At 51.2% G+C, this 23,566-nt stretch overlaps 1 protein-coding gene across 2 annotated transcripts in view; it reads right to left on the minus strand.

Annotated features, from left to right (window-relative positions):
• The window catches only part of FOXO4 (forkhead box O4), a 28,208-nt gene extending 8,309 nt beyond the window's left edge, over positions 1–19,899 (minus strand). Inside the window, exons 1-2 of one of the 2 annotated variants that reach the window (XM_054040044.1) lie at positions 19,380–19,899; positions 5,154–6,398 (exon numbers count right to left, since the gene is read on the minus strand). In XM_054040044.1, the coding sequence (XP_053896019.1) occupies positions 5,175–6,398; positions 19,380–19,811 (1,656 nt within the window). In that variant the 5' untranslated portion in view covers positions 19,812–19,899 and the 3' untranslated portion in view covers positions 5,154–5,174. The remainder of the gene's footprint in view (positions 1–5,153; positions 6,399–19,379) is intronic. The other variant, XM_054040043.1, reaches the window with a different exon arrangement.
• Positions 19,900–23,566: the final 3,667 nt, after the last annotated feature.

Genomic DNA, 23,566 nt, shown 5'->3' on the forward strand with positions numbered 1-23,566 from the left:
AGCCAGGCATTTCCAAAGAGACGCTGACCCCACAAACCTGTGGGCTGAGGGACACCGAACCAAGACCACATCATAGTTGAACGCAAGTCAGGGAACCATGGCATTTCCATCCTAAAGGATTCATAACTTCTGCCAGGGAAGGGAGGCTACAAATACAGGGTCCTAGCCTGCTCCCACTGACTTCAGGTAAGGGCCCACAAATGGCTTCAATGAATAAAAGGGAAGTTGTGTTTTTAAGACACAGATCTTCAGCCCCCTCACTGATACACTGAGTTATAGATTTTGGTGTTTTCACCTTCATATCTAAATACAGAGAAATACACAGTATTTTCTGACCTTTACTAGTGTTCTCCATTTTCTAGAAAGCCTTCTGCTATTTCTTGCCCATCCTCCCTATTCCCATTCCTAGGATCTCTACTCCCTTCAGCCATACTTCTCATGGTCCATTATCCCAACTGCACTGTTGCTCCCTTCTTGGGATCTCTCCCCCTCCACCCTCCTGTGCTGATCACTAGCCTCAGGCTATGGCTGAGATTGGAAAGTTTTACCAGGCACCGCAGATAAAAGCAAATGTAGTGTGCGTACCTCTGGATTGCTGGACATTTGGAGAATCTTCTACAATTCTTGACTGGACTCTCTCTGCCCTGTGCTGGTTGGCTTTTGCTCCAATATCCTCCAAACCTGCCTCTCTTACCTTTTTCCTCACCTGCCCCACCCTCAGCACAAACTTTCACTTCCCTTTTATTTCCATTTAGTTGCTCCGCCTCCTAAGTAAACCCACCCCCCAAAACCTGTGGAACTAGCATGCCATTTGTTTCCATCACATTGGTCACTCTGCTTCTGGACTCTACCACAGCTCCCATCCTGTGGGTGTCCGGTCTATTTAGACTGCGAGCTTCAGGACAGGGACTGTCTGCTCCTTTTCGTACATTGCTCAACACATTAGGACCCCATTCTTGGTTGGCCCTTAGGCAATAATAGTTTAAGGATTGAGAGCAAATAACCAAGAGAGACAGGAGGGGGCAGTACACAAGCCCTTTGCTTCCCTTCTCTAACACCTGAACGTGAAATTGCTGTTTTATTCCTGGGGGAATTCTGCGAACAATATTTTAAAATTTTGCAAAATTCTGCATATTTTATTTCGCAAAACCACACAATATAATCATGCCAGTTTCAATGATTTTGGAAATTTATTTCAAAATACCGGTCAGCAAGTAGGTCTGTAATAATACAGACAAAACAAAACAAAAAAATCAGGAACTGCCTTTTGACAATAAATAGATTCCTTACTAGACAAATTAATATAGAACTCTGAGTAATTCATTTAAAATACAGTGCAGAAACGTATTTCCCGCACCCCTCAGAAGCAATGCAAAGGCTTGGGGGAATCAGGGGCAACAGAGGTCGGCGGAGCTGAGGGAGAGGGAAGGAGCCTGGGAGGGAATCTGAAGGGTTATTGGGTGTGGGTGGGAGATGTATGGAACAGGTGTTTTTTGGAAGGGGGGGGATTGTTAGGGAGTGCGGGAGCCTCCCCCAGGCAGACCCTGACTGACTACTAGCCTCTCCCATTCAGTCTGGAAAATCTGCCCCTATCCCCATGTTTTCCTGCAGCCCCGCTTTCCTCTCCCCATGTGTCCCTGTTTCTCAGTACAATAAATGTAATATTGCTGTCAAACGGAATGCTCCTTAGTTTTTCAATGCAGACAGTATGCAGGGATCACAGATGGGCCACAGAACCCCGACCATATGCCTCAGGAGAGGGAGTTAATTCTACTGAAGTATTCGCAGCTAGCATGACATCAGTGTGTTCATGGGTCTACGTGTCACAGGCCCAGACGACTACTATCCAAGCCTCTCCAGATCTCTGCGCAGTTTGGCATGGTTTGCTGCCCAATTGTTTCGCAGATTTTATTATTGTTGAATGTACAACTTACTCTAGACCCTTCAGGAAGCTCATATGATCCGAACGCTGACCTCAGAGGTTTCCCACTTGGTAACACTACTGTCTGCCAGACTATATCCAATCCATGCTCAAGTATTTTTATTTAATTGAGATTTTTCTATTTCTTGTGCGATTATGTCTCACTGAAATCCAAGTCTACAATATGCATAGCAATCCCATGATTTAACTGCCAAGGCAGTAAATCAAAGTGCTATAAACTAAGGTTTATTCCATCCCTCTAGATCAGGGTGTAATTCCTTGGCAAGAGAAGAATGCCATTTTTACCTCTGGCCCTTGCATGCAGTTATGACAATATTCTCGCCTCAATCCTCAGCCAACCTGATGTCAGTGGAAAGTCTGCACAAAGGTCAAGGTAAAAACTCAGTAGGAAGATGTGCCCCCACTAAGGAGAGCCACTATTTGTGCTCCCAGTGTATCTACCTTCCTGCTCCACCCCGCCCCACCCCATCCCCGAGTTCTCTCCCTTTACCCTCGTGTCTACTGTTTTCCTTTGCATTGCATTGCTTTCCTTTCCCTTCCCTGCAGCAATTACCAGTTCTCTCCTCTCCCCTCCCCCCACCTTCCACTCCACCAGCTGAAGGTGTTAGTAATGAAATACTAAATATTGACTCCTAATCTTAATAGACTTTACAGTTGATAAGCCAGTGGGATTAAGGGAGGGGCAGGGACCCACTGCGTCATGCTGTCTGCAGACTCAGGCAGACAGCGTTGCACTGGTTACATTCAGGTCACATTTGGAATGGTTACTTCCAACCATGTTTGCAAGGAACTTTGTAGAATTAAAGCAAAGATTCTACAGAATCTGAATACGAACACATCAGGTGGGCTGAGGTTGACACCACTGTTCTACATACACAGAGTATCACTTTACCCATGAGATCAGAAGAATATGCTCTGACATCACAAGTACAGCATTATGGCTACTGCATGGAGGAGTGGCTCTTATCTGTAGTGCAGTCACCTGCAGTATTGAGGAACTCACCAAAATCAATCCGTTAACCAATGCCAACACTAGTGTAGTTCACCACACGGCAAATTAAAAACAATTTCTAGTTAGAAATAATTCTGCCTTAAAATGTTGCATTAGAAGAACTTGTTTTATAAATGTATTTGTTTGTGCAGCTTAGCCTGCCCTTCTGAAGCATGAAGATGGAGGGTTTTAGTTTGAACTAATCCTTCAGGAAAGAGTGAAACATTCTGCAGGTATCCAGCCAGGCAAAGCCCCAGACAATTCATTCCTGAAACTAGTGTTTTTGAAGCATGCTACACAAGGACATCAACTCACTTAGACTGCTGCATCTTTCATAGAACAAGCAATTGTCAGTCTCACTGGAAACCTGGGCACCAGTTTTTTGAACTGCCACTTCATTAGTGGTGTGGGAAGTAGCTCTCTCCAAATGGTTCAGAGAACAAATTAAGGGAACTAACATGAAGCCACTCAGACTTACTGCTTAAAATTGGGTAACTGACATTTAAGAGTCCCATTAAACTCCTGCTTTTAATAACCTCCCTCCAATAGCAGGTTGGAAGATAATAAGGAGAAAAGCTTCAATAAGTGAAAAGCCATATGGAAACAAATGACAGATTGATACCACCCACAGCTGGCCAGAGGGTGGATGTCTTCCCCACAAAAGCCAGGAAGCCCTAGCACAGCTTACCCAACAAGATGATTTGAGGGAGCCTTTTTAGAGGCATGTGATTTAGAGACTTGATGGTAATTGAAAGGAAAGCCCCCCTCCTCTCCTTCCCTGAAACCAAGACAAAAATGTTTCTAGGCTTTTACTCCCACCCACGAACAGGTCCTCTCACAAAGGGGATTCTGACACCACATTATAATGCCCTCTGAAGCCAGCCATTTAACCAAACTCCATTCCCCACAGCTCTCCAGTAGGAAGAGTTTATTTTACTTTCTAATGTATTTGTCGCCTTCTCCTAAACATGGACTATCACTTACAGCTCCCAGGAAACAACCAGCAGTTGTGCAGTGCTGCCCAGTGACAATACTGGAAGGAAATCCAATGGCCAGGCAAGCTGGGACTGGGGAGGTGCATTCTAAGCAGAGGGAAAATCTGAGTGGGTCTCAGTCACAGACATAGCTCAGTTCCCAGCATTTAGACACTTACCTTACCCATGACTCCTTCCTGTGAATAGACCCCCCTACTAGAACACAGCCACAATACACTTGGCTCCCAAAAACAAGTCAAGACTGCCCCGATGTGATCGAAGAGCAATTCTGAATCAGTTCCTCCCAACATCAAAGCTATTCAAGGAGCAAGTCGAGAGATTCTGGCGGGTTAGGAAAGAGGGATGTGTGCTCAGAGGTCAGATGTCAAAATAAGCTTCCTAACTCATTTCTGGGATTGAAGGGAAGCCCATCCTGCTCCTTCGAAGGAGCCTGCTTTTCAATCACAGGTGCGCACTGCATGAGTGAGAAAAGCCTCTGCTAACTCCATCAGTGTTGGCAGCAGCTTCCATGGCTACAGCAAGTCAGTAATTACCCCATTTGTGCAACCTCACACCTCTTACAAGGTATAGCGGGGCCATGTTTCCAAAATAAAATTGTAAATGCAGGAAAGCTTATGCAGGGAAGTCAAAGATGCAAGAATTATAAACAGGATCATCTTCTCTCCAGAACAGCTGGAACGATATAGGAAGCGCAAGGGCCTAGGAGCTGCATGCAGGTACACGGTCACTGAATGGCATAGGGGGGCATGACTGTTTCTTTGTACTTTTTAAAAGCTATAAGGAGAGAGAAGAAGGCATTGCATACGAACTGTTTCCAGGAAGTTCTGACACTAGAGTGGTCTCTCAGATCTACTCTATAGACAGCATTTCCCAGTCCAAAAGTTTACTTAAACCTGCACAGAAATGCCAGAGACAGCATCCTCCAGCACTCACTGTGAAGAGCACACGGAGCAAGCCACTCCACTAACCAGACTCCAGCAGCTCGAGAGACAAGAAAGCAAAAGGACTTGAAAATTAAAAGTAGCTTCAATACAATCTACCTCTGAAGCTCATTTCTCCTCTAGGCTAGGCAGCCGCAGTAGCTTTCAGCAATCAAGATACTGCCACTTTTTAAACAGATGTACCTCACTAGTACAGAACTGCACATTTGAGGACTGCAAGGGGAACATCCCAACTCAAGCTGGTAGTGTCTGTTAGAGATCGACAGAGTATTTGACAAACTCACCTACCTTTTGTATTCCTGAAGTTAACTTGGTACCCAAGTATGGTTGGAGGCCTGCGAGGTGTTGGGGTAGCTGGGAGTAGACAGAATGGGTTCAAAGTTGAAGTCTAGTCCTTCTCCATCCATGAGGTCACTGTTGATTATGTAATCCACATCACATTCAAGGTTCTCCATGTACATGTCAACGTCCAGGTCAGTGGGCAGCCTGTCCTGGTTCACTCCAAATGGGGCAGAGCTAACAGAAGAGAGAAGCGGCTGAGTGCCCAGATGGACTGCTTGGGCTGTCGGTGCTGGAACTGGGGCCTTCGAAGTGGGCATGCTGGCTGTGTTTTGAGGAGATGCCACCACAGAAAGCATAGATGGCAAAGCACTGGCACCTATTGACTCTGACTGCTGCTCCAAAGGCTTTCCTCGTGGGTTGACTGGGCTTGTTTTATTCTGGGTGACTTGTCCACCTAGAAGCAGAAAAGTCTGGCTGTTTAGCCTGCTTCCAGTTTGAGGGAGGATCGGATCCACCTGAGTCATCATCACATCACTGGGAGGTGGAGAGCTGGATGTCAGGAGAGCTTCCAGGGTCTGAGGGCCAGAGAAACAGTTAACAGATCTCTGCAGCGAGATATCAACAGGGTTAAACAGAGAGGTGCCAAAAGTAGAGGCCTGGCCAGCTGAATGCTGGGTCCTCAAAGAGAAGCTGGAATCTCTCTGGACTGGACCACCTGAGGGAGACTGCTGGGTGGGCAGCATAGATGAACTGGGTGACATCAGATTTAACCCATCAATGAGTTCAAGCTCCTCAGTCACGGTTGGTGGGACATTGCTGGATGCACTGGAGTACACTAGAGAAGGAAGAAGCTTTTCATCTGGGAGGTCGTCCTGCTCAGGCATGATAGGAGAGAGCCTGGCACTAATGGTACTCGCATTGGAACTGGTTCGAGGCCGGAAACTGGTCCACACATCGGAGTCCTCATTATTCCTTGATGATGGGCTCCCAGGCCATTTGGGGAACTGGGAGCCAGGGCTGTCGGCAGTAGCTTCCGGAGCTGCTTGGAGTGAAGCCTTCTTTTTGGATGCTTTACCTCTGACTTTTGCCAGTTTGCTGCTGTTGTCCATAGAGGCAGCTCTCCTCCTTGGTGCTTTCCCACTTTTACCACCTTCAGGATTGAGCATCCACCAAGAACTCTTTCCTGTAGCTTCATTATGCACTTTAATGAACTTGCTGTGCAGGGATAAATTGTGCCTAATAGAGTTCTGAAAAAAGAGAAAAGACAGCATGTTAGCCCCATTTGTATAGATTACATAAACAGAGAGATTGGCATGTGCGGCATATATATTCCTGCTAGATTCCACTTTGTAGAGAGACTTGAGTTTCTAAACGTAACGACTGACACTTCAGACCCAACAGAAGAAGTTCCCATGGTTTGAGTGGGTCCTACATAAACACAAACTTTTCTTCTCCAAGTTTCTCAGAGGTGGATTTGTTTAATGTTTACTTTGAACTAGTTAAGGAAGCCAAATGTTTTCTGCTCTAAGAGGCTGCACTGCTTCCACGACAGGGATTCCAGGGCTGCCCTGGAGCAGGCTGCAGCAGCCCTCAGCTTTAACCCATATAGCCAAGACAGTTTGAACGGAGTTAACTGGGTGCTCCTGTTGCCCCCCGCCTTACATCCTCTCCCACCCCAGCCAAGCCACAGCTCCTTTTCTTTCTCCCAACGGCTTATCAGCCTCTCCCCAACCCCTACCCACTGCTGCCAAAGCAGAATCCCTCAGAGCAGGCAGGATTCTAATAACCCCATCGTGGCCTCATCAGCACCTAGCTGTGTCAGTTTTGCCTTGCTCATCAGATCTCTTGCCCACCTGCCCAAAATGAAGCAGGAGTGGGACTAGCAACACAGGGGCAGTGCAGAGTACTCCTGCAGTGGGAAGAAGCTGCAGGACTGGGTCTGTCCCCGAGTCCCATCCTAGGCATTCCCACAGCCAAAACCACCTCCCTGAACTAGTCAGTCCGGAAGGCATACAAATTCCTCACAACTAGTCAGCATGCTAGGGGTTACCATGGAGTTGTGATCCTCAGAGACTACCTGTACCAGTAAATAATGTTCCATCATTGCTCATGTGGTGACATAGGTTTAGCAACATGCACAACTTAATGGCCCCCTAGTCTGAAGTTTTGTTTTAAATAAACTGATCAGTGATCCCCAAAACCCACACAACCAATTCAGCATGGTATCCTGTCTCCTCCAGAGGCTGACATCTTTGTTCTTCCAAAAAAAGACTACACATGAACGTTATTGATTTAAAATAGGATTTTCTGCAGCCACCACCAGCAAGGATCACAAGAGCCTCATCTTCCCTCCCAACAGTTAAGCTGTGAACTCCTGCATTACCCCAATCTGATCAGGAACTAGTCAGCAGCTGGAGTACACAGCCCACCATGGAAGGAATGACTGCTATTGCATAAACAGAAGGGTTTTGGCTCAGTGTACTTCTACGGGACTTTAAATCACATGGCCTAGAACAACATGTACAGAAAGAGAAGGAAGATTGTGTCTCTGGGTATAGGCCAACTGAGCTGAGAGACCTAGTTTATAGCGGGAACCACAATCTGCTAATTGCTACGTCAACAAAAATCCTCTGGATGACAGCAAATCCTTCAGTTACACTGAAACCTACAGGAAGAGGCCACCATTCTTGCCTTAAGTGGAAATTTTAGTTTACAGTTCTCCAGCTTTCTGGCGGTATGGACGTTACAAATAAGACACCCTGAAATAAAGCCAATGCTCATGTCAACACAGTTGTCAGCAGCCCATAAACAGTTTTCCCATGTGTACACCTCAGACCTCAGGCACTCTTCATGCACATCAGGAATTCTGTGATGAAGCCACACACATTGCGATTCTGGGTACAGTAACCCTAGCAGAAAGGCTAGGTCAATACTGAAAATGAACTTGAGTGTCCAGATCTTCTAAAGCAGAATTAAAGAGCTGACTTGCCTCCAACTCTGGTGATTTCACAGACAATGCAAGGGGCTCTGTAGTTAATGACCTTATGAAAGCAGGCAGGTGACCTACCCAAAATATGAACTGGAAAAAGTTCAGAAGTGCAAACATTAGGTGACACTTACAGGATTCTGGGGGTGAAGGGGAGGTTTTGTTTGAAGAAAGTTGCCCCCATTTTTGTCATGGGCAGGATATTATCCCACTGTGACTAAACCTGAAGAGTATGGGACAAGTTGTAAAATCAAGGAGGCATTTCCCAATAGGTTTATCATACTCAGTCAAGCAAGGTGGCCTCACCCAGCAACTGTTCCTGCCAGTGGTCCTTGGCCTGACTTTGATTAGAGGCAACAGTCCAAATGACAAAAGCTGACTGGTATTAGCTAGATTTACTCTCCTCTTCCCTAGTTATCTGGGCTCTCTTTCTTCCTTTCCAACTGCATTACTACTCTGAAAGCACTTATTACCACTGCCAGCATAGAATCATAAGGTTGGAAGGGACCTCAGGAGATCATCTAGTCCAACCCCCTGCTCAAAGCAGGGCCAATCCCCAGACAGTTTTTTGCCCCAGATCCCTAAATGGCCCCCACAAGGATTGAACTCACAATCCTGGGTTTAGCAGGCCAATGCTCAAACCACTGAGCTATCCCTCCCAACACTACCACCACCTTGAGGGTGCATCTACACTAGACCTTTTTTCACCATTTGTCTTACATTGATACAGCTCCCCTGGTTGGTTGTATCACCTATGGAAATACCAAAGTAGACCATAAACAAGCATTTTTACCACTGTCAGGCTATAAGATGGCAAAAAAAAAAAAAAAAAAAAAAAAAATGCTTGTGTCCATTCAAGTCTTACCACCAGCACTAGTACCACAGGCAAACAGTATAGAAATCATAGTGCAGACAAGGATCTAGCGTCCAATGTCAGTAATACTGCTAGAAATCTTAGACCATACCCTCTCCAAGACAGGAATTGTACCTATCTCTATGCCCAGAAAGAGCCTAGCATGTTATGGGCACTCCCACATCTAAAAGCTGATGTATACAAAAAAATCCAAACACTATACATCTCTGTCAGCGTCCATCTCTCAGACATTTGTTTAGTTATTTAGTGTCAAAGGATTTAAGGATGCAAAGTTAGCATTGAAGGGAGTCTGCAAAGCTGCAATGGACTTGTTGAGCAGCTGCTCAGTTAGAATCATAGACTATCAGGGATGGAAGGGACCTCAGGAGGTATCTAGTCCAACCCCCTGCTCAAAGCAGGACCAATTCCCAACTAAATCATCCCAGCCAGGGCTTTGTCAAGCTGGGCCTTAAAAACCTCCAAGGAAGGAGATTTCACCACCTCCCTAGGTAACCCATTCCAGTGCTTCACCACCCTCCTAGTGAAATAGTTTTTCCTAATATCCAACCTAAACCTCCCCCACTGCAACTTGAGACCATTACTCCTTGTTCTGTCATCTGGTACCACTGAGAACAGTCTAAATCCATCCTCTTTGGAACCCCCTTTCAGGTAGTTATCTAACAGCATTTCCCACGCATGGCCTCAGGGTCCTTTCCATGCCCTCTCCCCCCAGAATGAACACAACAGGTTGAGCCACAAGGCTGCAGTCATCTATTAATGATATTCCATTCAATGCATGCAGTGGGTCCCATGTCTTTTCTGTTCGCCTACAGAATGGGGGATTGGGAGATGAGGGTCTTAAAATGCTCTATAGAATGAAGGATCTGGAAGGCAACTGATTTAAACCAAGTCATGTGGCTATTTATATGGATAACTCCAGTCATTTGGGGTTGGATGGGATAGGCGGGAACAGCTGGTATAATCAGCACCAACTTCCCAGCAGCCACCTTCTTGGGGAGCTCTCTCAGCTATGTAGCAGTGTCTTTGCAGCATTCTTCCAGAGAAGTAAATTTCTTTCCAAAAGCAAAGCACCTAGGGACAGAGAAAAGTGACACCAAAATCTTCTGAGACAATTAGACTGGTGATGCATAGAGCAGGTAATGCTCCATCTGGAAGAGCACCCACCCTTGAAAAAAGTACAGTGCCTTCTAGGACGAAGAATCTTAGGGCTAGTCTACACTGGCAAAGCTAAAGCGTAATGTGGCTTGTGTGGTTGCAGCGGAGTGCTGGGAGAGCTCTCTCCCAGTGCTCTTAAAAAAAAAAAACCCACCTCCATGAGGGGCGCTGGTGAACTGTCTCCATTGGCGCTTTCCAGCGCTGAAACTTGCGGTTTTTTCACACACCCGAGCGAGAAAGTTGCCGCGCTGTAAATTGCCAGTGTAGACAAGCCCTTAGAGAGTCTGGGGGAGGCCTGCGTGTTCAGTTAAGCACACCTTGTTTTCCCTGCTGAGTTCACGGTGAACAGCAAGATGCAGAGATGAATACCTGGCTGTATTGAGAAGGTGCTCTCTATATAGGACCATTACTAAGGCTATTAACAAGTATTAATAAGATCATGATCGAGCAATAGGACCCTACACAACCTGGCACCCCTCATCCCAACCCTTCTGTTCTCATCTAGTTCCATTTCCAAAAAAATCTAGTAATCTTAATTTGCTCCCCTAAAAAGTGCTGAGGTGACAAGTTTTGCCAAAAGTGTTGCCACTCTCTAGGAGTGTACGGGCTTGGCTACACTGGCGCTTTACAGCGCTGCAACTTTCTTGCTCAGGGGTGTGAAAAAACACCCCCCCCCCGAGCGCAGCAACTTACAGCGCTGTAACGCGCCAGTGTAAACAGTGACCCAGCCCTGGGAGCTGTGCTCCCAGCGCCGTAAGCTAATCCTCTCGTGGAGGTGGAGTACCTGGAGTACCAGCGCTGGCGCGCGACCATGGGAGCACTTTGAAGTTTTGAGTGTAGCCACGGCCTATACTGTCCTTGGGATGCCAGAGTATGTCACTTGGCTTTTGTTGGTTCCTATCTCCAATCCTACCTTCGAGTTGCTCATCTAGGTTTTAAATCTTGCTGGAGCAGGGAGCCCCAATCTGTTTACAGCACCTAGCACGCTGCTAGCACAATATGAATACATTTGGAAACAAAAAAACAGGAGCAAGATTCCAGTGGCTTAGTCCACGATACGTGTCAAAATCCACCAGCCAAGCTAATTCTTAAACTAGAGCAAACTTTCACCATGGCTAACTTCCTTCTAGAACCTTTTAAATACCCATGTCTCATAGGAAGTGACACTCAAAGCATTCTTCACCTGCAGTCACCCAAAAACTTAGTCACCATCATTAGGAACACAACCCCATGCTCTGAGTGCCCCAAAACCTCTGACTGCCAGAAGCAGGGATTGGAGGACAGGGGATGGATCACTCAATAAATTGCCCTGTTCTGTTCACTCCCTCTGAAGCATCTGGCACCAGCAACTATCAGAAAAGAGAATACTAGATTAGATGGGCCACTGGTCTGACTCAGTACGGCCATTCTTATGTTATTTAACCTGCTAAAGACTAATGGGCTTCAAAGTCAGTTGAGTGACTGAGAAAGAAGATGTTTGCCAGTTCCCACCACCAGCAAGCGTCTCTATGACTCTTACTTAAATTACACTTCCAGTGAATAAAGGAAAAGATATTAAGTTTCAAACCCTTCACTTAGAACGTGCAATGCTCCACTTATAGCAGCAAAGTTTAACAGGGACAGTATTTGTGTAGCTGCACACCACACCTCAGTGCTGCTGGGCAAGTCAACTTTCTAGTAATCTCACTTTTGCAGTACACTCAAGACAATAGTAAGTAGCGTTTTTTTCTTTTCCAGAGTCAGTGATTCCCTGACCCCTGTATAAAATTATACACTGGTCTGAACCACCCTGAAACACATGCACACGCACGCTACAAGTCAGACAGAATTAAGGCTTTGCTCAGCACTAAGATACAGAATTTAAGTTTTCCATTTCCGTTTGCTAGATGGTGTCTAGGTTTAATGTCAGCTATGCCTCAGTGGGTGGAGACTGGAGAATTTCCCTATTCCCCCCTCCCCCCCGAATGGGGCCATGAAACTATTAATTACCAACGGTCAGAACTCAAAATATACGCAGAGCCCCTCTGCCCCCCGTCACCAATAGATGCCCCTGGAAAGAAAAAAAAACTATTCTTCTCTAAATGGTATGAACCAGAACATCCCTTATTAGCTTGAGCTGTTGCTAGACCTTGTCATAAGCTGTGCATCTCCAGAAGGGGGCACTAGTTAACTCAGCTACTTCAAGGTCTGATTGTAGAACGGGGGTTCTCAAACTGGGGGTCAGGCCCCTCGGGGGTCACGAGGCATTGGGGGGGGTCACAAGCTGTCAGCCTCCACCCCAAACCCTGCTTTGCCTCCAGCATTTATAATGGTGTTAAATATATAAAAAAGTGTTTTTAATGTGTAAGGGGGGAGGGGTCGCACTCAGAGGCTTGCTGTGTGAAAGGGGGCACCAGTACAAAAGTCTGAGAACCCCTATTGTAGAAAGAAAAGATGTGGGGGTGACGGGGCTCTTCTGGAAGCTGATGAATAAGGCTCTATCAAATCATATTAATTTTACAGTATGAGAGAACACATGGAAAAGTCTGCAGCAATCTCCAATGCACTTCTTTTTCCTTTCTCAGTACTTCCATCTGAAGAGGGTCACCTCTGAGCACTAGGATTTGCACTGGTTTAAAGGTAGACATGGTGCTGCATGCAGGATTACCAGCAAGTCTTCATCCCTGGTCACCTAGTTGGCCCAATAATCAATTTCTAACCCAGGTGATACTCGCACAGTATGCACCTTTGAGGTGTATTGAATGAACATTTTAAAGTGAGATATGTCCAAATTATTCACAAACAGCAGAACCGAGAGTCACTAAGGAGTAGAGGAGCCATCTACTCTACCTTTCAGATAGATCTTGTTTCAAACACAGAGTGCCTGGTGATTTTTATTTTGTAATGCTCTTGAGTGTAATATTTAAGATATTGTTAACATCCAAGTGTCTTAATCAAAGGGTATTTGGGAGGAGAGTGTTAGAGAAATGCTGAAAGTAGCTACCATTTGAATTCAACCATCCTATGACAACTGCGATACTCGAGTCAGACTTTTTTTTGTTTGTGGGGAGAGGATTATATACTATCAGGAAGGATGATAAAGAGACTCCATATGTACCATATAAAAGGGATAGGCTTGATTTCTGTGATGGGGAAAATTGCCCCTGGTGAGGAAGAAACAGTTTCAGAATTCACTCTATCCCGACTAAGAGGTATTTTAAAAATCATTTTAGAGGGAAACAAATGAAGTGTTTCACTCAGAATTAGCACTTTGCTTGTCTGGCATCTTGCTGACTGGCCCCACCCATATGGGAATGAGACAGCCCTACAGCAGTTTCAGGCGCATGGCATGGATTCCCTTAAGGGTGCTTATCCTTTTCTACAGAACAAAGCATAGCTTTACCCAACTGCATTAACCCCAAGAAGCAGTCTGAAAGCAGGAAAGATTTATCCCATGATCCAGAGAGCAGCTTACAAAGTGCAAAGGAGGGGATTATAAAGAAATCCAGGGAGAGAAACACCCTGCTGGAATATTTCCACCTTTTTAATCCCAGTTAGTTCTTACCTTCAAAATTGGATGATTGCAGAGAAAAAGCAAACTGCACAGCCAGCAAATTAACTTTCTCCTTTTAAAGCATAGTGAAGGAACACTGCCTCCTCCCCCAAAAATCTCAAATTCACTGAAATTCACACTAGTTATACTCAGAGTCTGCAAGATTTAAAATTTCATTCAATTGTACATTGGAGTGGAACAGCTATGAAGGGATTATGAAGTAACAATGAGAGATTATAAAATTTCATCATGGTTAAGCAGCCTCCTCCATGGAAGTTCCTGTTCTGCCCCTGCTGAAGGCCATAAAACAAAGCCATCCTGAATCAACTGATTCACAGACTGCAGTGCTGCAAACTCAGTAACACTACCTAGAAGTCTGCATTAGAGAACAGTAGCAATTCCAGAGCAGCAGGAAGACCTCTGCATATTTCCACAACATCCATTCCCTTCACTTATCACACAAGGATCTGTGTGTCTGCCGTACCACAAAAACATTCTGATTGCGCATTCCACAGACTAGTTTTCCTTTAGGGTACAAACATGATATAATGAAAACAAATGTCTGAAACTGCTATATCATACTAGACCCTCCAACCTCCCCAGTACCTTTTATTCAAAGTGGAAACATTTTTAGAACCCACTCTAAATATAACTTTAGAGTCTGTATCCTGATGCAGCACATGCCTTACATAGGACTTCTATAACTATTAATTATAATTTATATTACCAACCAGGACCCCCATTATGCTAGGCATTGTACAAACATAGAACAAATTAGGCTGTGTCCTAAAATGCCTCTCATCCTGTTTAATTCAGTCAACCAGCTTTGCCTATTTGACACTGAGGTTTGGACGCAGTGGTCCAAAGACTTCACAACATAGGCATGTCTCTTTTGCAATTAGTCAAAGGTCAAGAAAAGAACTTCACAATTGTCTTGTGGAGAACTCAAGGGGACTCCATTCCTTCTGAAATTTTGCTTGTCATGGCCTAGAGCAGTGGTTCTCAACATATTACACATTGCATATGCTGCAGTAGTAGCCTGGACCCCGGACCTTCACCCCACAGCTGCCCCGGCCCCTGGACCCCACGTGACTGGCCGGCTGCCCTGGATCCCTGCCTGCCCTGGTCCCCCTCTGTGTAAGCCCCCTGAACCTTGGGGCCTGCAGGCCCAGGCGGCTACCCTGAACCCTGACCCACCCCAGGCCCTGCCACGCAGCTGCCCCAGACCCAGAAGATTGCGGGGCCAGGCGGCTGCCCCGGACCCCGAAGCTCATGTGGCCCCGGAGGTGGCAGGGAGCCCTGGACTCCTGAACACCCAACTCCGCAGGGCCGGCCAGGAGCTCGACCCCCGAGCAGCTGGGAACCTGGGACCCCAGGCACACCCACAGCCTTTAGCACACAGCTGAACTGAGCCACAGCTGTGCGCTAATTGTGCTACTGGTTGAGAACCACTGGCCTAGAGATTAGATATAGACATTCCCCAACGGGCAGCACAGAGAACATGATCCAACATCAGTCTCACCAACTTTTTGCCGAAATAATTACACAAGAATCATTGTAGCATAGAGGACAGACCACCTTTAACATGGGGCCTGGAAGAATTCCCTTTAGGTGAGACAACCAGACCTGCTGGAAAATTGGTATTTACAGCTGTTGCAAAGTAACACATCCTAGCAAACTGTCCCGTGACAACTGTTGACTAACTGGATTCAGCCAGTATTGAAAAAATTAATAGAGTAGCTGAAATTTAGTCAGATACTTGTCCCCACCAGAGATCCTCAGCCAGCCAGCCACCATACAGTTGGAAAAGTGACAAACTTTCTGTACTGAGTAGTTGCATATTCAGGCTCCTAACGGCATCTGTAAGAGTTTAAATCTAATGTACACTCTGGAAAGAGCAGGGAACTGACTTCTGTTCCACAACAATAAGACCCCTATTTCTTTCTCTCTCAGTATTTCTAAGATGCCTATCCCCATTGTATGTAAGTACAGTTATTAAGGACAGCATTTACTAGCTCGTGTGATAGCAAAATTCTCACAGCTCCTGTTATTCCTGGTCTGTATATCAGGGCAAGTTTTGTTTGACCTAGAATAGTAATGTAGAAATATTGAACGCAGCCTCTATTAGCTGTTCTAGGGCAGAAACAAGATCATCACCACAACATTCACTTTGCTTGCATGTTATATCTCATTCTCCTCTGTAGGTCTGTGTTTTGTCTTCAGACAATAAGGTCTTTTGGCAATGGACAGTCACTATATGTTTGTACAACACCTGGCATAAGAGGGCCCTAATCCTAACTAGGCCTCTGGATACTAGAGCAATACAATTCAAATAATAAATACAACTACAAATACATGCCATTCCAAATAAGCCATAAACACAATACAAGCAAAAAGATACCCTATTTTAAAGTTAGTTGTCATGGATTAGGTGATACATGCAGCAAGTTAACACCCCAATGCAATCAGGAGGCCCAGCACCGGAGCAGCAAGCGTGTTGAGGTAGCTTGGCAGAAAGTTTGCCAAGGGCATCCCTCAGATGTCAGTTCCTCATTCAATTCATTAGTCTAAACCAGGGGTAGGCAACCTATGGCACACGTGCGAAAGGCGGCACGCGAGCAGATTTTCAGTGGCACTCACACTGCCCGGATCCTGGCCACCCGTCTGGGGGGCTCAGCATTTTAATTTAATTTTAAATGAAGCTTCTTAAACATTTTAAAAACCTTATTTACTTTACATACAACAATAGTTTAGTTATATATTAGACTTATAAAAGACCTTCTAAAAACGTTAAAATGTACGACTGGCACGCGAAACCTTAAATTAGAGTGAATAAATGAAGACTCGGCACACCACTTCTGAAACGTTGCAGACCCTTGGTCTAAACATACTAGCATGGAAGACCAGGCTGATAGCAGCAGAGGATGGAAACTAAAGGTCAATGCTCTTCATGTTACTTTAGTATCTACCTTTTCTATTTCCAGAGCAACATGGTTTAGTATTTTTAAACAATGTATTCCACAGTCTATTTTTACTTTTCACTAGCTCACAGAGCTTCCTCAGTTGCTGTAGGGCAGACATACCCACCCCCTCTGCCCATGGGACAGAGCACCCTTTTTAAAGGGTATTCCTGGCTTTCAAGAATCTCCAGTTATGAAGGAGTTATTTATACTGAGTTTCAGAGAAGCTGGGAGACAAAGAACTGCAGCTTTGTATTTAAAAACCAGTTCAAATGATGCTTTATCTTATACAGTAGCTTAGCACAAGAATCGCTTAACAGGCCAGCTCCTTTCCTGGAAAACTTTCAGAACACAAAGAGAACAAGGAGCAGCCTTTCCTGGAAATACAGAAACCAGCTGGACCAGAGATTGGCACAAAGGGCAGTCCTCATCTGCTTCACAAAGCTATAGGTTGTGGTGAGTCCAAGAACAACCTGGTGCATTCAGTGGAGACACATACAAACTGCCCCATCAACCACCTCCATCCACTAGGTTATTTGTATTACAGCAGCACTCAGTGGCCCCAATCAGAATGGGGGTCCATTACACAAAGCTCTATATAAACATTAGACAATCCCTACTCTAAAGAGTTTACAATCTAAATACTGACCCGAAGCAACAGGTCGGTATAAATCAAAGAGAAGGATGACAAGGCTGATGGTAAAAGGAACATAAGGAGGCACAGCTAGGTGCCTGATTTGCAGACTTATAATAAATAATAAGAATTATACCAAGCTCTTATATAGCACTTGTTGTCTGCAGAGCAAGACACATCGAAGTTAGTATCACTATTCCAATTTTACAGATGGGGAAATTGAGATATGAGGAGGTAAGTGACTTATCCAAGTTCACCCAGCAGACTAGTAAAGCCCGGCATGGATACCAAATTTATATCCGTGAATATGAAATGGATATCCGAAGAACTTCAGAGCCCTACCAGGAACAGCAGCAGCAAAAGCAGCTGCATGTCCGACCACCGCTCACAGAAGCCAGCACCCTGCGTGAGCAGCTCCTCCGGCGTGGCTGTACTGCCCCTGGTCTCCCTGACTGGGGGGGGCACCAGGCTCAGTGGCAGCTGTCCCTGGTCACACTAGTCCGGGAGCATGCAAGCCACTGAGCCTGGTGCCTGCCTCAGTGGGGGAGACTGGGGGCAGTACAGCCACGCCAGAGGAGCTGCCCACACAGTGCACTGGCTTCTGTGAGTGGCGACAGGACATACGGCTGCTTTCACCGCTGTTATTCCCGGCAGAGTCCTGCAGCTCCATGGATATCCGCTGATATCCCATCCGCAGATATACATTTGGTATCCACTCAGGGCTCTACAGAGTAGTGCCTAAGTGAGGAAAAGACTCTAGGTCTCCTGAGTCCCAGTCCAGTGCTCCGTCCGGTAGGTATATTACCTCAAGTTCGGGTGATTTTTTTTTAATATAGGTGAACTGAAAGAATGTAATAGATATTCCATTCTATAGAGGTTCTCCCCATAGTATCCAAGTATTTTCCAGCAGTTCAGTAAGCACCTAAATCTGCAACATGTTTGCTCTCTAATCCTCTCTGCAGAGGGAGAAGTGCATGCCCTATTTTGGATTTTTTTCAGTGTGTTTGTATATATACACATACACAGAGCTACATGTTTATGTCAGAGAACGCAATTGCAAAGTGGAAGGTGGTGGTGGGGGGGTTATGAGGATCCTTAACTCTCCTGGGGGAGGTTTCAGAATAGCAGCCGTGTTAGTCTGTATCCACAAAAAGAACAGGAGTAGTCTGTCTTAGACTAGTCTCTAAGGGTACATCTACACTACAGCGGGGAGTCGATTTAAGATACGCAAATTCAGCTACGTGAATAGCGTAGCTGAATTCGACGTATTGCAGCCGACTTACCCCGTTGTGAGGACGGCGGCAAAATCGACTTCTGCCGCTTTTTGTAGGCGGCGCTTACTACCACCTCTGCTGGTGGAGTTAGAGCGCCGATTCGGGGATCGATTGTCGCGTCCCGACGGGACGCGATAAATCGATCCCCGAGAGGTCGATTTCTACCCGCCGATTCAGGCGGGTAGTATAGACCAGACCTAAGGTGCCACAAGTACTCCTGTTCTTTCCTCCCGGGGGAGTTCACTGCACTGGCTGGGACACACTCCTTAACAGGGCCGCCGGGAGGGGGGGGCGGGGAGGGGCGCAAGTGGGGCAATTTGCTCCAGGCCCCTGGCCCCGCATGGGCCCCCACGAGAATATAGTATTCTATAGTACTGCAAGTTTTTGTAATGGAAGGGGCCCCTGAAATTGCTTTGCCCCAGGCCCCCTGAATCCTCTGGGCGGCCCTGCTCCTTAAGAGACGAACTTTACACCCTCACAGCAGAAAATGCCATTGGGCAAGAAGAGCAAAGCTTGAACCAGGGTCTCGCTCTACTTTGCCTCTCACACCGGCACCGGTTCGGCGGGAAGCAGAGGCTGGGCCGCAAGGGGAGACGGCCCGCTCAGGAGCGCACCTCGCCCACAGCCACTGCTCAGCAGCTGCCAGCTGCCGACGGAGCCGTTTCCCCGGCACCGCCCGCGAAGCCCGGCCAGGGGCTGCGCCCAGGGGCCCGAGCCGGCGCGGCCGCTGCCCCGACACTCGGCCGGGGCTGCGCCGCCCAGGCCACAGGGAGCAGCGGCCCTGGATGTCCCCGGCCCGGCGGCCCCCGCTACCTTCCAGCCGGCCGAGCTGTTGCTGTCGCCCTTGTCCTTGAAGTAGGGCACGAAGCGAACCATCCACTCGTAGATCTGCGCCAGCGTCAGCCGCTTCTCCGGGGCGCTCTCGATGGCCTGGCTGATGAGCTCCGCGTAGGACTGGTTCCCCCAGGCGTTCCGCCGGGAGCCGCCCTTCCGCGCCGCCGCGCCGGGCCCCCGCGCCCCCTCGGCCCGCCCGGGCCCCGCCGCCGCCGCCGCCCCGGCCCCGCCGGGCCCCTCCTCCTCCGCCGCCGCCGCCGGGCCCCCCGCCTCCTGCTGCGCCGCCGAGAGCTCGGGCCTGGGCAGGGGCCAGGTACAGGAGCGGGGCCGGCTCTGCGGCTCGAAGTCCGGGTCGATCTCCACGCTGCCCCCCGGGCCGCCCGCCTCGGGGCCCGGCTCAGGAGCCGCCATGGGCCCGCTGGCTCAGCGCCGCGCCGGGGCCCGCATCTCCCCGCCTCAGCGGCAGCCGCCGCGCGCCCCCCGAAGGCCGGCGGCCTCCGCCATTCCCCGGCCGCGCCGCCCCCCGCGCGCTGCTCGCGCCCGCGCTCCCCCGCGTCGCCCCTTTGTCGCGACCCCGAGCCGCCGCAGCCTCACGGCTCTGTTTACCACAGCCTGCGGAGCGAGTTGCGCCTGCGCGCGCGAGGCATGCTGGACGCTGTAGTCCTGCAGCCTTCCAGGAACGGAGCGCCCGCCGGGCAAGTCCGGCCCAGGGACTCCGTTTCCCGACACCTGGCGCATGCGCCGAGGCGAGGCAGGGACCAGAACGGCAGCGTGGCAGACAGGACTCTTGGGGAACTACAATTCCCGAAATGCCCCGCGACAGCCTCTTTATGGGCTCTCCTTAGACAACAAACCGAGCCCTCCCGCACGAACCCGCACTCCTCGCCCCATTCGCCATGCCGGCGACCCCCGTACCCCCCTCCCCGCCGTGCTAGCCAGTGCCCCCCCCACCCCCCTCCCCGCCGTGCTAGCTAGTGACCCGCCGTGCCCACTCCCCGCCGTGCTAGCCAGTGACCCCCCACCCCCCGTGCCTGCTCCCCGCCCTGCCAGCGACCCCCCCCGTGCCCGCTCCCCGCCGTGCCAGCCGGCGACCCCCCCCACGCCCCGTGCCCGCTCCCCGCCGTGCCAGCGACCCCCCCGTGCCCGCTCCCCGCCGTGCCAGCCAGCGACCCCACCACCCCCCGTGCCCGCTCCCCGCCGTGCCAGCGACCCCCCCGTACCCCCCTCCCCGCCGTGCTAGCCAGTGACCCCCCCCACGCCCCGTGCCCGCTCCCCGCCGTGCCAGCGACCCCCCCGTGCCCGCTCCCCGCCGTGCCAGCCAGCGACCCCACCACCCCCCGTGCCCGCTCCCCGCCGTGCCAGCGACCCCCCCGTACCCCCCTCCCCGCCGTGCTAGCCAGTGACCCCCCCCACGCCCCGTGCCCGCTCCCCGCCGTGCCAGCGACCCCCCCGTGCCCGCTCCCCGCCGTGCCAGCCAGCGACCCCACCACCCCCCGTGCCCGCTCCCCGCCGTGCCAGCGACCCCCCCGTACCCCCCTCCCCGCCGTGCTAGCCAGTGACCCGCCGTGCCAGCGACCCCCCGTACCCCCCTCCCCGCCGTGCTAGCCAGTGACCCGCCGTGCCCACTCCCCCCCGTGCCAGCCAGCGACCCCACCACCCCCCGTGCCCGCTCCCCGCCGTGCCAGCCAGCGACCCCCCCACCCCCTGTGCCCGCTCCCCCCCGTGCCAGCCTGCGACCCCCCCCGTGCCCACTCCCCCCCGTGCCAGCCTGCGACCCCCCCCGTGCCCACTCCCCGCCGTGCCAGCCGGCGACCCCCCCCACGCCCCGTGCCCGCTCCCCGCCGTGCCAGCGACCCCCCCCGTGCCCGCTCCCCGCCGTGCCAGCCAGCGACCCCACCACCCCCCGTGCCCGCTCCCCGCTGTGCCAGCGACCCCCCCGTACCCCCCTCCCCGCCGTGCTAGCCAGTGACCCGCCGTGCCCACTCCCCCCCGTGCCAGCCAGCGACCCCACCACCCCCCGTGCCCGCTCCCCGCCGTGCCAGCCAGCGACCCCCCCCACCCCCTGTGCCCGCTCCCCCCCGTGCCAGCCTGCGACCCCCCCCGTGCCCGCTCCCCGCCGTGCCAGCCAGTGACCCCCCACCCCCGTGCCCGCTCCCCGCCGTGCCAGCCGACGACCTCCCCACCCCCCGTGCCTGCTCCCCGCCCTGCCAGCGACCCCCCCCGTGCCCGCTCCCCCCCGTGCCAGCCGGCGACGCCCCCCACCCCCCGTGCCCGCTCCCCGCCGTGCCAGCCAGCAACCCCCCCCGTGCCCGCTCCCCGCCGTGCCAGCCAGCGACCCCCCAACCCCCGTGCCCGCTCCCCGCCGTGCCAGCCAGCGACCCCCCACCCCCGTGCCCGCTCCCCGCCGTGCCAGCCAGCGACCCCCCCGTGCCCGCTCCCCGCCGTGCCAGCCAGCGACCCCCCACCCCCCGTGCCCGCTCCCCGCCATGCCAGCCAGTGACCCGCCGTGCCCACTCCCCGCCGTGTCAGCCGGCGACCCCCCCACCCCCCGTGCCTGCTCCCCGCCCTGCCAGCGACCCCCCCGTGCCCGCTCCCCACCGTGCCAGCCAGCGACCCCACCACCCCCCGTGCCCGCTCCCCACCGTGCCAGCCAGCAACCCCCCCGTGCCAGGCAGCGACCCCCACCCCCCGTGCCCGCTCCCCGCCGTGCCAGCCAGCGACCCCCCATCCCCCGTGCCCACTCCCTGCCGTCCCATCCTGCGACCCCCCGTGCCTGCTCCCCCCCATGCCCGCTCCCCGCCGTGCTAGCCAGCGACCCCCCCACCCCCTGTGCCCGCTCCCCCTTGTGCCAGCCAGCGACCCCCCGTGCCCGCTCCCCGCCGTGCCAGCCAGCAAACCCCCGTACCAGCACCCCGCCAGCGACCCCCCCGTGCCCACTCCCCACCGTGCTAGCCAGCGACCCCCCGTGCCAGCCAACGACCCCCCACCCCCCGTGCCCGCTCCCCGTCGTGCCAGCCAGCGACCCCCCCACCTGCCATGCCAGCGACCCCCCGTGCCCACTCCCTGCCGTGCCAGCCAGCGACCCCCCCGTGCCCACTCCCTGCCGTGCCAGCCAGCGACCCCCCCGTGCCCGCTCCCTGCCATGCCAGCCAGTGATCCCCCACTGTGCCTGCTCCCCACTATGCCAGCCAGCAACCCCCCTTCCTTTCATGCCAGCTAGCAGACTCCTGCTGTCCCCCCTCTATCCCCTCACCCACCATGCCAGCCAGCAGCCCCCAGCTGTACCCCCTGCCTACCATGCCAGCCAGCGACCCCCTGCTATGCCCCCATCTGCCAGGCCCATGTGCCCCCTCCCCACCAACTGTGCTAGCCAGCAACCCACCACTGTGCCAGGCCCTCATGTTCCCTCCCCTGTCTGCCATGCCAGCCAGCAACCCCTTCTCCTACTCGCCATGTCAGGCCTATATGCCCCCTACCCTACTGCTCCCCCCACGCTGCCACCTTGGCTGTCCCCCACCTGACTGTGCCAGACAATCTTGGCAGCATCTCCTTGGCCCAGCTCTGCCAGCCAACGTGCAGGGGTCAGCCCAAGTCTCCTTTGGGTCTGGAGTGCTCCAACCTCTTCCGGTTGTCTTTCCCACCTTGGGTCTTGGGTTGTTTCACCCCCCCTGCTTCTGCCAATGCTGCCCTACAGGGCCTGGGCTTCTGCAAACTTTGCTTTCCACCATCTCTTCACTCTGGTGCAGGGCCTAGGCTGCTCCCATCCTCCAACCCACCATCTCCCTACCCCTTCTCTGCAAACATCACTAATCCTGTACTCTTATCTATTTGGGGGTGTATGGTAATGTCTATCACTGGTATCCAGAGGCTTGGGCAGTGAGCACACATATGGTATGGTTAGGCTGATAGGTACTAATGATGGCATGGGTCACAAACATCTCTGATATTGGGTGTAAATGCAACCTTCAAGCAACATAATGATCAGGATAAGTTAATCAGAAGCCCCCGCACTTAGGACAAAAGGGGCTGTGAACACACTCCGGAGTTTGAAGTGAGTGGGTGGAGGGGTTTTGCTGATTTGTGTGGGGAGTGAGGGAGAGAGAAAGCACACAGAAAGTGAGAACACACAGAACAGAAGGAGAAACAGAGGCAAAAAACAAGAAAGC

Source organism: Malaclemys terrapin, chromosome 9 (genome assembly GCF_027887155.1).
Source record: "Malaclemys terrapin pileata isolate rMalTer1 chromosome 9, rMalTer1.hap1, whole genome shotgun sequence".
NCBI classification, from domain to species: Eukaryota; Metazoa; Chordata; order Testudines; family Emydidae; genus Malaclemys; species Malaclemys terrapin.